Source organism: Pempheris klunzingeri, chromosome 23 (genome assembly GCF_042242105.1).
Source record: "Pempheris klunzingeri isolate RE-2024b chromosome 23, fPemKlu1.hap1, whole genome shotgun sequence".
NCBI classification, from domain to species: Eukaryota; Metazoa; Chordata; class Actinopteri; order Acropomatiformes; family Pempheridae; genus Pempheris; species Pempheris klunzingeri.
Window position 1 is genome coordinate 3,084,285 of NC_092034.1, and position 15,451 is coordinate 3,099,735.

General features: G+C 49.1%; 1 protein-coding gene across 1 annotated transcript in view; it reads right to left on the minus strand.

The window, feature by feature from the left end:
• exoc6b (exocyst complex component 6B) overlaps positions 1 to 14,450 on the minus strand; it is an 87,637-nt gene extending 73,187 nt beyond the window's left edge. The window contains exons 1-5 of the mRNA XM_070854597.1: positions 14,326 to 14,450; positions 1,347 to 1,512; positions 1,153 to 1,200; positions 964 to 1,054; positions 793 to 838 (exon numbers count right to left, since the gene is read on the minus strand). Of these exons, the coding sequence (XP_070710698.1) occupies positions 793 to 838; positions 964 to 1,054; positions 1,153 to 1,200; positions 1,347 to 1,512; positions 14,326 to 14,414 (440 nt within the window). The 5' untranslated portion in view covers positions 14,415 to 14,450. The remainder of the gene's footprint in view (positions 1 to 792; positions 839 to 963; positions 1,055 to 1,152; positions 1,201 to 1,346; positions 1,513 to 14,325) is intronic.
• Positions 14,451 to 15,451: the final 1,001 nt, after the last annotated feature.

Sequence of the window (15,451 nt, forward strand, 5' to 3'; positions counted from 1 at the left end):
CACACACACACACACACACACACAGAGTTTCCCTCTCCAGCAGCAGTCGTTGTTGGCTGACCTCTCCCTGCTCTCTACGAGCCCAGCAGCCGCAGGACAGAGAGAAGTAGAAAAACACACAAACAAACGACAAATTTATGACCAACCAGACTTCTGTCTACAGGTCAGGCCAAGGGCAGGGAGGGAAAAAGACAGAGTGAAGCAATCTGCGTCCCCGCCGCCGGCGCTCTTACTCCATCTAGTGGCCGGCTGATGAGCAACAACAGTCAGAGTGGTCAAAGAGCAACTTTTAAAACCTTTAACACGTGAGATCACAGTCGACACAGTCATTTCCCATTAGGTCTGTTGCTTCCTGTTGCCAAGATAGTTTTTAAATGTTTCACTGGAGAAGATAAACATGTGAGGAGAGAATTTTTCCGTGAGTCTTCCACGCTTTTCCACCATCTGTTCATCAGTTCATTCTCCGTTTTTAGACTCTTTTGCATCAGCTCTTCTCTTTGTGGCTCAAACCAGACGCAGCACTGCGTTCCACTCTGAACAACTCTGAGGAAACGGTCTGTTCGACGGCCCAGCGGGCTAGTTTTCATGGCCAAGGGTCAGCACCCCCTGGCCCCCTCCTTCACCTGCCCCCGGTACACCTTTCCACAGAGGTCTCACTAGAAGTGCATTCAAATCAAAATGTGTCTACCTTCATCTATCATCTGCATGCCACAGATGTTAATACTCAAAACCAAAGCTGTGTGAATTCAGGACAAATGAGATGTGACCAGAAAAACAGAAGCAGTGACGTACCGTTTGGCCCTCATCTGCTCCTGTAGTCTGCTGTACATCTCCAGGACTGGAGGGAGCAAAGAGGGACGAAGCAGCTTTAATCAAGAAGTGGGCTGATCTCGCAAAAAACTGATGATTTCACTTTATTTCACGGTCCGTTTGCTGATATGAGCAGGACTGTCTCGGTGTTACCTGGCAGGCAGTGCGATAGTTTGTCTATGGTGGTGGCGATGTTTCTCTGCTGCACTCGGCACTGCTGCAGCTCCTCCATAGAGCTCATGAGCTGGGAAGAGGAGGAAGAGGAGGCAGCTGGTTGACAACTGTCCAGAAACAAGTCCTACTGCACCGACACTGTTGATACTTGTGAACCTGTCCACTTACCTCTCTGCCGTCATCCTGGAGGCGCCGGTTGGTCTCGGTCACCTGGCTCTGACGGAGAGAAACCGCAAATAAATGAAAGCACAGGTCCTTTTTACCTTCAGTTTCTGCGTCTGTGCTTACACAATGAGCTCTACACCTTCGAACGTCCCTCCATCTTAACGTCCATCCGTTAATCCCCCCGTCCCTCCGCCTACCTTCAGCTTCTGCGCCTCCCCTCGGACTTTGAGCAGCTCCGTGATGGAGTCGACGAAACCCTGGAAGTGGTGGTTACACATCTTCTCGATCTCCCTGTCGTGGTTCCTGATCCGTGCGTCCAGCTTCTCCATGAAGAGGCCATGTTCCTGACCGTCGTAGACAGACCTGAGGAAAACCATGGAGAGGACAGCGGTTAAGAGGAGGCAAGATATCATCCTCTGAAGAGTAAGCTCCTGTTTTAAATATTTATTTACCCCTATAAAAAAAAAAAAAAAAAGTGTGGCACCCCAAAAAGATTCAGGGAAAATTAGGAAATAAGCTGTTGGCTCCAAACTTCTACATGGCCACGCTTCAATGTGGCAACAACTGGAATGAAAATACCACTTTTATCTCTATGCATTACAAGTAACACAGAGTAATTACTGGGTAGTAGTTTGCTGTAGTTTGTTCCCCGACGCTGTGGCTGTTTAGCTGCTAATCAAACACTCTGCAAGTGGAAGAGAAAAGGAGGGAAGGATGGAGGTGCGTCTACACGATGTGTCCATTAGGGGGCGTCATTGCGATGCTCCTCAGCAGCACCCTGCTCCACATTTCCATACGTCCACAGCTGGGATCTGCTGCCAAACCAAGCACGCTGTTATTTTGAGCCACTAGTTTCTAGTTCACTGCTGTGCTTCAGGGCATGTGAACAGCAAGCACTGTGTGAAGGGAGACGCTCTGTCGTATTCATCATAATAATAATAATCATACACACTAATTCTATACAGCGAGTCCTTCATGTCACTCACTCTCAAGTAAAAAATACTAAACTTTTGACTGTAGCCTCTCATTTGGGAGTATTTGCTGCTTTTCTTCATTTAATATCAGTGTGAACTTCATCTTCTTGGGTTTTGGACTGTTGTTTAGCCTGTGGAAAACTAATGGATCTAACTATTTAGACATTTTACAGACCAAACAGATAATAAGTTAAAGGGATACTTTCCAGCCAGCTCTGTCTCATTACAATGTGAGTAGTGTGTACGAGTGAACTACGTTTAACTCTCCTCCATGTCGCCTGCAGCCTGAGCTCCTCGCGCCTCAGCCGGCTTGTTGCCTCGTGTCATCTGGCGCACATTTTCCGGCTCCAGGGCAGTCGTTCGGCTGAATAACCGACTTAACGGTGAAATAACAGTGATCGTTTTATAGTCGTCGTCCAGCTCGTTGTCCGCCAGATGACACGCTTTGACCTTGAGCTGGATGATGAGCGGGGGGGGCTCTGGCTGCAGGCTACGAGAAGAAGGACTGCCCACAGTGTAACGATGCAAATCAGCAACAACATTAAACATTTTGTTTGTTTTTTCTTGGAGACATTTCACCACCACCCACAATTAGTTTTTGTTAATGATGCATTGCACTGTGCAATAACAGCATATTAAAAAAACTAGTAGTTTTTTTAGTATACTGGCTTTTTTGGCACAAATGTAACTTGTTTCACTGCTTTACTGCAAATATCTCTACACTCACAACCCGTATAGGTTGACCTGATGTGGCCTGGAACTGTGACTCAGCTCAACAGTCTGTCATTCACTCTCATTTCACATATTTTCGTGACCCTTCCCAGAGTTTTGAACTAGAAACTGTCCAGTTCTCTGCATGTTTTTAGGCTTCCAGCAGCCATTAGGACGCCAATACAACCCAGCGACTGAGAGGCTTCATCGGGATGTTTCCTGCCTACAGGCACCGACCAAAGTGCAGCTTCCACCTGACTAAAAGCAGGAAAATTAGGAAATAAATAAATAAATACTGGGTAAAACTGTTGCTTAGAGAGAGACCGGAGCAAAAGTTAGCATGCAAACATCAACTAACCTAACAGTTATTGTCTCTGGCCGGGGTTTTATTTGTTCCTGTTGAGCACACCCCAGGACATTATTAGAGAGCTGGCTTTTATTTAGCTAGACTAATTCGATATTAAGAGTTTGGTCCGGTCTTAAGCTTGATATGAAACTGGTCTGAAAAGGTTTAAAAATCGGCCCAACCCCACACGGCATTCTGGGATAGTGTGTGTGTGGGGGTGTGGGCTGGTTTTGCGCTCAGCTGCAACGGAGAGAGGTGCAGGACTGGCCCAGGAGATGGCGCAGGAGAGAGGTAAGTAGCACCTGGGAACAGGTGCAGTAAATTACCTCTCTCCCTATTTAAGCAGTAGCACGCCGGGACCCAAGAGGAGAGAAGTTACAACCAGGAGACACGAGGGCCGGACATTCCGCCGTGCCTGGGCCAAGGGACAGACGGACCGAACCTCACCGCAAGGAGTGAACTGGGTGCATAAAACAAAATAATAAAAAGAGAATTGCGAGTCGGATCGTCTGGTGGTGGTCTGTGAGTGCTGGGGAATCCACGGGAGAGAGAGATCATGCTACACTGGCGCCCAACTTCCCAGCGCTCGGAGATGATGGACCGTCAGGAGGTCCAGGCAGCCCAGCCTCTGGCCCTGCTGGCCCAGATGGTGGCCCAGATGACCCAGGAGCAGGCGGCGGCGCGCCGGCAGCACCTGGAAGGGCTCCGGGCACAAGCGGAGCGGCAGACCGAGGTCTTGGAGCGTCTGCTGGCTCGCTCAAAGGAGGCATCGCCGCGGGGTCCCCCACCCTCCCCGCTCTCGGACCTCACGGTGGGAAAGATGGCGGCGCAGGACGACCCGCAGACATTTCTGGGGGTGTTTGAGGCGACGGCGGAGGCGTGCGGCTGGCCAGAGACTGAGTGGGCAGTCCGCCTGCTTCCCCTGCTTTCGGGAGGATCCCAGGCTGCGGCACTCAACCTGCCGGCAGCGGACCGTGGGCGCTATGACGCCGTCAAAAAGGCAATACTGGACAGGACGGGCTGTTCGCCGGTGGAAATTAAATACCGGGGGAAAAAGCATAGAGTGAAGGCAGCTGTAAGCAGCCGCCTGGCGCACCCCCTGATTCTGGGGACTGATTGGCCGGGTTTTCACGGTTTAGTGGGACATTGTGCGGGGGTGCGCTCACGACCGGTAGGGACATGTGGTGTCTGCGCTGTGCTCAGTGGTGACGCAGGGTCGTCCGACGCTGCCGAGGGGGAGGGGGAACCCGCGACGCCTCCGCCGGAGACGCCGAGGGTTCCCGAAATCCACCCCATGGAAGATTTTCCACTCGAGCAGTCTCGTGACGACACCTTACGCTCAGCCTTCGACCAAGTGATAAGTATTGATGGTCACTTGGTGCGCCCTGACGCAGCGCAGACCTACCCGCACTTTTCCTTGCGGAGGGACAGGTTGTACAGAGTGAGTCGTGACACTCAGACAGGACAAGTAAACACCCAGTTGTTGGTGCCGAAAAGCCGCCGGGAAACTGTTTTCCAGGCGGCTCATTATAACCCAATGGCCGGTCACATGGGATATGATAAAACACTAGACCGGATAATGGCCCGATTCTATTGGCCTGGCATTCGGGAGGAGGTACGCCGCTGGTGTGCATCCTGCCCTGAATGCCAGTTGGTTAACCAACCTGCCATCCCAAGAGCGCCATTGCGCCCATTACCGCTGATGGAGGTCCCTTTTGAGCGCATTGGCATGGACCTCATCGGGCCATTTAACCGGAGTGCACGCGGCTATCGCTTTGTGTTGGTCCTGATGGATTACGCAACGCGATACCCGGAAGCAGTGCCGCTGCGCACCATCTCTGCAAAGAGTGTGGCGCAGGCACTGTTTCAGGTCATCTCCCGAGTGGGGATCCCGAAAGAGATCCTCACTGACCAGGGCACCTCGTTCATGTCACGTACACTGAGAGAGCTTTACGGATTATTGGGCATCAAGTCTGTTCGTACCAGTGTCTACCACCCTCAGACCGACGGGCTGGTAGAGCGGATGAACAAGACCTTAAAGTCCATGATCCGTAAGTTTATTCACGAAGATGAACGCAATTGGGACAAATGGCTAGACCCTCTGTTGTTTGCAGTGCGGGAGGTGCCCCAGGCCTCCACGGGATTTTCTCCCTTTGAACTGCTGTTCGGCAGGAAACCAAGAGGGGTGCTGGACCTTATTAAGGAAAACTGGGAGGACGGTCCAAGCCCCAGTAAAAATGAGATTCAGTACGTCCTGGACCTGAGAGCAAAACTCCACACTTTGGGAAGGTTGTCACGTGAGAATTTGCTCCAGGCCCAGGAACGTCAGCAGCGCCTGTACAACAGAGGGTCGCGGCTGAGACAATTCTCACCGGGAGATAAAGTACTTGTATTGCTCCCATCTTCTAGCTCCAAATTACTCGCCAAGTGGCAAGGACCCTTTGTGGTCACACGGCGAGTGGGCGACGTGGACTATGAGGTGGAGCGTACTGACAGGGGAGGAGCCACACAGATCTACCACCTCAACCTCCTCAAAATATGGAGAGAGGCGGAGCCTGTGTCTCTGGTGACGGTAGTTGGAGAGAGAGATGAGTTGGGGCCGGAGGTACCAAATTCCACCAAATCCGCTCCGCTCCATTGTGATGACCATCTCTCGCCGTCCCAGAGAGCAGATGTAGCCCAGTTGCAACAGCGTTTTGCTGATGTGTTCTCCCCCCTGCCAGGACATACCGACCTCATACAGCACCACATTGAGTCTCACCCGGGGGTGACGGTGCGTTCACGGCCCTATCGGTTACCTGAACACAAGAGAAAAGTGGTTCAGAGAGAGCTGGCAGCCATGTTAGCGATGGGGGTAATAGAGGAGTCCCACAGTGCCTGGTCCAGCCCCATCGTTCTTGTGGTCAAGAAGGATGGGTCTATCCGGTTCTGTGTGGACTATCGCAAGGTGAATGACGTGTCACGGTTTGATGCCTACCCGATGCCTCGGGTCGATGAGCTTCTGGACCGGCTGGGCACTGCGCAGTTTTTCACCACGCTGGATCTGACCAAGGGCTACTGGCAGATTCCTTTGTCTCCAGAGTCCAGGGAGAAAACGGCCTTCTCCACTCCGTACGGTTTGTACCAATTCGTCACACTTCCGTTCGGGTTGTTCGGGGCCCCAGCCACATTTCAACGCCTGATGGACCGGGTGCTGCGTCCGCACGCTGCATATGCTGCCGCCTACTTGGATGATGTCATCATCCACAGTAACACCTGGGCGGAGCATGTGCAGCGGGTGGCCGCGGTGCTCGAGTCTCTGAGGCAGGCGGGGCTCACGGCCAACCCGAAGAAGTGTGCAGTTGGACGGAGGGAGGTACGGTATCTGGGGTACCTCTTGGGCGGCGGGCAGGTGCGGCCACAGGTAGACAAGACCGCGGCGATTGCGGCCTGTCCGCAGCCCAAGTTCAAAAAGGAGGTCAGACGGTTTTTGGGACTGGCGGGGTACTACCGCCGGTTCATACCGGACTTCGCGGACCTCACCAGTCCCCTGACCGATCTGACCCGAAAAGGTGCCTCAGAGCCGGTCCAGTGGACGGAGCAGTGCCAGCGGGCGTTTGAGAGGGTGAAACAGGCTCTCTGTGGGGGGCCACTTCTGCACACGCCTAACTTCTCTCTCCCTTTCGTGTTGCAGACTGATGCCTCGGACAGAGGGCTGGGGGCCGTTTTGTCCCAGCAGGTACGGGGAGTCGACCGCCCCGTGCTGTACCTGAGCAGGAAACTCTCTGAGCGAGAGAGCAGGTACAGCACGGTGGAAAAAGAGTGCCTCGCCATCCGGTGGGCGGTCGGCGCCCTGCGCTACTACCTCCTGGGACGCCCATTCACCCTCTGTTCGGACCATGCTCCCCTCCAGTGGCTCCACCGCATGAAGGATACCAACGCCCGGATCACCCGGTGGTATCTGGCTCTTCAGCCTTTTAAGTTCACGGTGATCCATAGACCGGGGGCACAGATGGCTGTGGCCGACTTCCTCTCCCGTCCCTTGGGGGGTGGGGGGGGAGTGGGCTAGGCCGGACGGTCCCCGGCCTAAGTCGGGCGGTGGAGGTATGTGGGGGTGTGGGCTGGTTTTGCGCTCAGCTGCAACGGAGAGAGGTGCAGGACTGGCCCAGGAGATGGCGCAGGAGAGAGGTAAGTAGCACCTGGGAACAGGTGCAGTAAATTACCTCTCTCCCTATTTAAGCAGTAGCACGCCGGGACCCAAGAGGAGAGAAGTTACAACCAGGAGACACGAGGGCCGGACATTCCGCCGTGCCTGGGCCAAGGGACAGACGGACCGAACCTCACCGCAAGGAGTGAACTGGGTGCATAAAACAAAATAATAAAAAGAGAATTGCGAGTCGGATCGTCTGGTGGTGGTCTGTGAGTGCTGGGGAATCCACGGGAGAGAGAGATCATGCTACAGTGTGCTTTTGAAACGCTGACAAAAAGAAACAAGCTTCATCTTCACCGAGTTTGTGTGTGTGGGTCAACACACCCTGGAGAATCCCGAGGTACATGAAAACACTAATTAAAGTAAAAATAAAAGTAGTTTTGTGTCCAAGTCTTCTCTGTAATATCATTCACAGCTCTTCCTGTGTTCTTTCCCGTCCAAAAACAGCACACACACACACCTGTGTATAGCTTGATCCCCCACCCACCCTTCCTCCTGTTGACCAGGAAATGCCCGACTTATACAATAGAGAGCAGGTCTGACGCCACAAAGTGTTTTCTTTAGACACACACAGGCCACACAGAGCCAACACAATCAAACAAAGAAATTCAAAGAAACATTAATGTAATGAACTACAAAAATGGTTGCCTGTTTGCATGTGTGTTCACCACGTTCCACAGAAATGATAGGAGGAAGGAAGTGAATGAAGGAGAAACGGGTGTTTTGATGATGATTAAGGCTGAAATGATGATCCATGATTCCCACACTGCTATCATCAGCAGTACCACAGAACTGTTGTGTCGCTTTCTGGCGAACAATGGAGGTTAGTAGATATATAAAAAGAACATGTGTGCTTAATTCTTGTGTGAAGTCTCCACACAATAGCTGGTTTCCTGGCTGTGTGGACGAGTCCCACGGCGGCTGCTTCAGTCTGCCACAGATGGGAGAGCAGCGGGCTTCAGTTCTTTGCTTCTGTGTACACGTCTGTGTCAAACTACAGCAAGTATCAAGCATTTAAATCAGTGTTTTTTTGACTTTTACCTTAAATTACTCAAACCGAGTGTCAAAATAAGCGGTGGAATTAATCTAATTGCTGACAACTGATGGATTAATCATCACATTTCTAGTTTTTGGCAATTCTATATCTGATAAGAGCTTAAAATCATCCTTAAGGTCAGCGAACCTGACCAAACCTGAAGTAGATGCACACATAAAGCCAAGGTCTCCTTTCTCTGCGAAATAACTGCAACGACAGAGCAATGGAGGGGGGAGAAAGTGGGGGAGGATACAAACCGTAAGGAGGGATGGAGAGTTTGAAGGAGGAGGTGTTAGAGGTTAGTGGATGACAGGATCACAGGAATGGAGGAAAAGGTGGCCGGTCAGATGGATGTGGGGAACTCAGCGTTTGCATGAAGAAGGTCACGAAAGCTGCTCTCAGTTATGATATCATAGAAAACAGCTGCCTGTGTGTGTGTGTGTGTGTGTGTGTGTGTGTGTGTGTGTGTGTGTGTGTGTGTGTGTGTGTGTGTTGCTTGGACGACTCAACAGCTGGCTAAATAGGATCTTAAGACGAGCATGCCAATCCCTGAGTCTGTACGAATAGATGTGTGCTTGTGCGTCTTCCCCAGTACAGACTGATGACTCAGCAGGGTGTGTGTGTGTGTGTGTGTGTGTGTTTGGGCTGTAACAAGCTCATGGCAAGTTGCTCCCTCCCTTCTCTCACTAGTGCAGCCCTGCAGACACACACACAGTCCTCCAGAACTACTGAGGCCACGCTAAATGTCTCAAATGTGAGACTATTCCACCCAGAGAGCCTGAAATTAGTTTTCCAGTGTCTGCATTGATCAAAATATGGAGAATGCATGCATGATTACATATAATGTACTCAAACTGGTGTTAAATGCAGTGATGTACGTTCCTCTGTGTTATGCTTTAGAGCAGATACAACTTCTTCACACTTCTAGGACAGGAGCGCCGTCTGAGGAATCAGGTCAGGAGCCCAAATGAACACCGGGAAACAGACGGCATCAGCTGGCTGCAAACACCGAGGGTCAGAGGTCACTGACCGGGAGTCAGTTCATGACCAAAGAAAGACCAAGAGGAGCATCCACATCAGACGCCAAGACCTTCTTTGAACCGGGAGCGTGGTTAAGATCTCCTCTAGAAACAGGACCGCTAAACTAAAACCTCCATGACGACTGAGAAATCCTCCACAAAACAACAAGGAGCTGAACCTCATGTTGAGAATTCTTTCATGACGTGATTTCGAAACATGTTTTCCAATCAAACCCGTAATTTAATGTAGAGAAGAAATCAAATCTATCAAATGTCAAGCTTTACCTGTTGTCCAAAACTAGCATGAATCGTGCTATTGACAGATTTCAGTCTGAGCAGCTGTGCTAGCAGCTCTGTGAGGCTGTGCTCTGCAATTAGCATGCTCACATGGCAATAACATGACATGGGACCAGTGAGCTGGACATTACATGACTTTGTAAGTCCATAATGTTGCTATGGTTACCAGCAGTTCAACGTACCTTGGTGCAAACTGTGGTTTAACCAATCAGAAACGAGCATCTCCCATGGCGGTACACTCGAAACCACATAGTGAGCGCACACTAAAGGTTCCCTGTTATTAATGGCTAAATCTGACGAAACTCACCAGCTGCACAATGTTAAACACAGGGTGGAACACACACACACACACACACACACACACACTTTAAAGCTACTGACAGGAGCTCCCCTTGTTTGCTGCTGCATAACTGGAGCCGACTGATTAGATTAGCCGACATAACGTACAGCACACCTTGGGGTGAGCTCAGCCACAGAGAGACGCTGATAAGAAACATAAGCGATTGTGACACATTCAGATAAATCTGAAGCGACACACTCAAGCAGCACGATCAGTCGGCAGCACGCAGACACCAGTTCACACAGGGTCCAGGTCTACCGCAGGTCCACAGGGTCCAGGTCTGCTGCAACATCTGACACTGAACACTCAGTTCTGCAGCACAGACTAGCTAACGGTGCTCACACTTCAGTAAGCTGTATTTCATGTGGCTGGAATGACTAACACGAAATAAAAACGTACCAAAGAAGTGTTGGTTCCAGCTTCTTCAACAGGTGTTGTACCTTTAATCTGTTGCATGTTGGTATAAACTGAAACTTTTTGAGTTACTATCTTAAGAAACTCCACTTTGTACTAGTAATGGACGTTTAACACTTTATTTCTTTTCTAAAAATAGTCAATAGATTGACCAATATGGTAACTGCGTCCTTAGGTGCAACGCTGGGAGACTAAAAGGCAGCAGCTGATCCCTTAATAAACTAGTTCATTTATAAAATAAGAGTCTGAGTTGGACATGTTTCCATTCCTGCGGGTGCTTTGAAGGATCAAGACACAGCAAATTACCAAGTCTGGCACAACTAAAACTGGACCCATTAGAAACATGTGAACTTCAGTTACAGTAATAAACAGTTCAACACGTGCAACTGTGCTTCACATTAGCAGGACTACATCTACACCACACAGTTTGTCCGGTATGTACTGACCGCTCGGCTCTCTCAGACTTGTGCACACAGGTTGTGTCTGCTCACAGAGACGCCGACAGCTGCTGCTGCTGCGTCATGGACTCAAACGTCTCTCTGATTTCTCCACTGTGTCACTGTTTACTGCACTCATCAGCGCCTCTGCCCCGAAGCTGCTCCTCTGTGTCTGCGTGAGCTGTAATGTGAGCGACTTTCTCGGGATAATTGCTGTTGACCGGAACAAGAACTCCCTTATCGACCGTTAAGAAGCAGAGAGAAACTCAAAGAGGAAATTTTCTGTCTGGCCGTTTTCCATTTTTATCCTCTCTGGTTCGTTATATTTTGGATATTACCAATCCTCTGATGAAATGAAATACAGATAACCCCACAGGCATTTACAGACTCCAATAAAGCAGAATTCACCCAGCCCTACCACGCCTCTCTATCTATCAAAGCGTGTCAAACCTAACAGCTCCATAGAGGCAGACGCCGGCAGGCCGAGGTGTTTCCCCATCTTTAGGTGAATGTTTGTAACCTGAGGGCGCTGACTGACTGACCAGTCCTGCTCCTGTCAGCTCTATCCTGAGTTATTCTGCTGTCAGGGAGGAATGCTGCTGCTGGCCTCAACCTCAACCACGGCCAACTCTTGCTGCCAACCTGTTTTTCCTGGTCGTTTGAAGAGTCTCGGACCATAGAAAGTCACTATTGTGGACAGTTTGGAGAAAGTTGAACAGAATCCTTATGCTTGAAAATATGGCTAAAATATATGCATAGTCCAGCATCCATGTCCATCCATGTTGCTCAATCTAAGGGCAAAATATGGCAAAAGTAAATAATCCCTACAAAGTGAAAGAGCGCTGCAACTAAAAAATATTCTCAGTTATAATCATGTGGTTTGTAAAACATCTTAAAAAGTGTGAATTATAAGGATTTAAAAAAATATATATGTAAAGAATTATTCAATTATCAGCAATTGTTACTATTCATTCTAATTGATAGGTTGGTCAGTCACTGCAGCTCTACAGTAAAACATCATTCATTATTTCAGGCTTTCATTTGAAGTGAAAATCTGTAATATTTGTGAGTACAGCCACACAGGGTTCCTAGTCAGATTCAAGCCCTTCAAGGATTTTCAAGGTGCATTTTCAAGCTTTTCCAGCCCCTTATTGGTGCTTTAAACTCCATAAACACAAATCAATTAGGCTCTCTCTAACTTATTTTACCTCTTCAGCTAAAAAGTGAACTATTAAGCCACATAGTGATTTATTACATTAATGCAATTAGAATCTCAAACACTTCTAATTCTAAATCCAAGTACTTAAGAGATTAAAAATCAAGGATTTCCAGCACCTGTACAAACTCTGATAAATGCTCAGTTTTTATATAGTATTGTTCATGAGAAAGTTATTCCAACTACGACCTACGAAGCAGGAAAAACTGCCAGGCGACAGGTTTCTTCCTGCCGATACAACCAACAACCAAGTATTTCAAAACTCCCAGCGACCAAACTACTGTTTTGGCGTTTCCCCACAATCGGCATCACACTCCGACAAGTAAAAAGAAAACCAGCAGAGCAACTTCTGGTCCCTCCAAACATTTTATCTACACAGAAAGCTTCACGCTTCACATAACAGGACTTACAAAAGTCAAGTTGGGCTGATAAGGGGTAGAAATGGCACCGGGCCTGCTTGTAACGCTCTGGTGAGTTTTCACAAAAAGGAAACGGACGCCGTCTCTTCTCCAATTATGTGACAGTTGCGTCCTTCATCACCTGATACATTCGCCTATTAATCGTCTCACTTTTTTTTTTTTTTTTTAAAGCATCCCTTTGAGTTAAATATAGCCAAAGATGTGGCTGACAGCTCCAAACATAGACTGGCTGTGGTGGAAATACTGAGACAGGAAGCTGGAGGAGATGAGACATCACGCAGCAACATGTACATACAGAAACATGACATTCCTGCTGTCTGAGTCCCACTGAACGCCACGCAAACACCCCTGGAGGAGAATGTGGCAGCCTGAGGTGTGACGCAAAGTTGTCAAGTCAACTGGCGACGAGATCTTGAGCGGACCAGCAAACACACACACACACACACACACACACACACACACACACACACACACACACACACACACACACACACACACACTTCTCTGGGCTTGCTGACTTTCCATTAGGCACAGCAATAGGCCTAAACAAGCTGAAATAGGTGTTACTCTTTGGAGAACATGTTAAACACAAAGGGACGAGAGGGAAACACACACACACACACACACACACACACACACACACACACACACACACACACCTCTGTTCCTTTGCTGCATTTCCTCGTACACTCACAAACTGTTTCCTCTTCGGTCAGTCAGTTCAAAGACCTCTGGTCAAGGGGCACGGCTCCTCACCGAGAGGAAGACACCAGGACAGAATAAGCAGTGATCAGGGTTTACTTTAAAATGCCATCAGAAGTACACACAGATCAGACCGCGTCCTCTCTGTATTCTGGGAGTCTGGCATATTTAAGCTGTGACCCATTTCAGATCCAAGCCCAGCTGAAATAATGCTGCATGGAGAACACGTCCCCGTCCTGACTAATGGGATGTGAAGTCATGTAGCCTGGCACACACACACACACACACACACACACGAACAGAGAAGTCATTCAATCTGTGAGTGTGCAGTTAAATTATTGAGCAACACTCATAAGCATTGAAAGACATAACAAACAACAAGCAAGTGTGTGTGTGGGGGGTGTATAATGTAGTGTTATCACTCAGGAGTGTCTGAACTATGGGGCTCATTCACACACACACTCTCACACACACACACACACACACACACACACACTTGACACTCCTCAACACTGTGCATCTCTTGCTGCTGCTGCTAACCACCTAGCAGGCTAACAGACACTAACCAGCCACAGAAACTCCTCCACATAACTTCAGAGGTTTAATCGACCACCATGTGAGACACAGGAAGCTCCTTCCCAGCAGAAACAGACCTCTTGTCAGCTCCTCTTGGCAGCTCGGACGCCAGTGAGCAGAATGCCAATTAGTTAGCTAAGTTAGCTAGCGTTAGCTTAAGTTGCTGATATGCTTCTGGACAAGTTGACAAACTTTGGGGACAAAACTAAAAAAAAAGACAGTGTCGGGTTAAAATCGTAAAGCCATCCCAGACACCCGGGCCCCCACAGTGCAGGTTAACACACCTGTGTCCAGGGTGTAAATTAGCCAGTTTGGACGTTTGCTAAAGTTAGCCGGCTAGCTGTCCGATAATGGAAGCATGCGCGTTAAAGTTTTGTGCAAGCTCCAGGAGTCCCGGAGGAGTTGCTAACCGCAGCTAGCCGCGCCGCCTCCGCCGGGGGTTGAGCTGCTTTCCCGGGGCTAATCGGGACGCCCTCCCCGTGGGGCGGGGGGTCACTCACCGGAGGGTCGGCCCGATACAGTTGGTGTCCGTGCTCTCGATCTCCCGCAGGATACGCTCGTGTTCGGCGGCTGTCTCCACACTCGCCATCCTGCATGTTGCTGTGGACGGTTCCGAGCTGAGCTGAGCTGAGCTGAGCCGATCCGATCCGAGCTGAGCTCCGTGCGTCATGCAGGAGGAACCGGGGGGTTGGTTCGATTTTTGGTGACGGAGCAGCCCGGGCGAGCGGAGTCTCCCTTGTTTAAAGATTATTAACACCTGTTTTAATGTTTTATTTACTGTTAAAATGTTCAGCTGCAACAAATGGGATGTTTTATGAGTAAAACATGTAATTAAATATAAGAATACAGTTAAATACTTAAAAATAAAAGCTTTGTAGTTCCTTTACCTCCATTCAGATGACTGTAGTCCCATATTCTAATCAGTTTATCACTTTTTTTTCTATTTATACATCTTCCCCACATAGTCTCAGTTCCCTCCTAATATTTCTGCAGGTGTGCAGGTAGGTTTCTTTTAAGGGAAAGTAAACTTGCATTAATTTTAAATGCGTTGAAAGGACATCCCTACTGTCAGTTTTTAGTCACTGAGGGTTCAATATTAAGATTTTTGCAAGTTCCATACAGCGCATTCAGTCATTTCTTGCATGCTGTTGCTGTTTTATTAATTAGCTAAATCACGCGCTTTTATTTTGTAGGCAAACACGCATCACATCCGGTGTCACTCTTGCAGAGTCTGTCTGGATGATTGAGCTCTGCTGGTGCAGCCTGCTGTCGGAGGGGAAAAGAAGCAAGAAAAGTCCAAATGGAGGTAAAACTACTTTAAAAAAAAGACACCATGGAGCAGAGGAGCAGAGGAGCTCTGAGCAGCGGCTCTTCCTCCTGCTGGATTAGTGCTGACATGAAGCCTGACAGGAGTGTTTCCTCTGTTAGCTCTGCTCTGCACACTTGTTGCTCAGACGGAGCAGAGTCCACGCAGTGATAAGTGAGCTGATGCACAAGCTGCAAATCCCACATTTCACTCTGTGCTGCTGCAGATGAAACTTTATCGTGCAGCTTCTGGAAACTTGGATGTTTTGGATGTTGGATTAATGAGCAGCATTTGCATGAATACATACAGAACATGCTCTG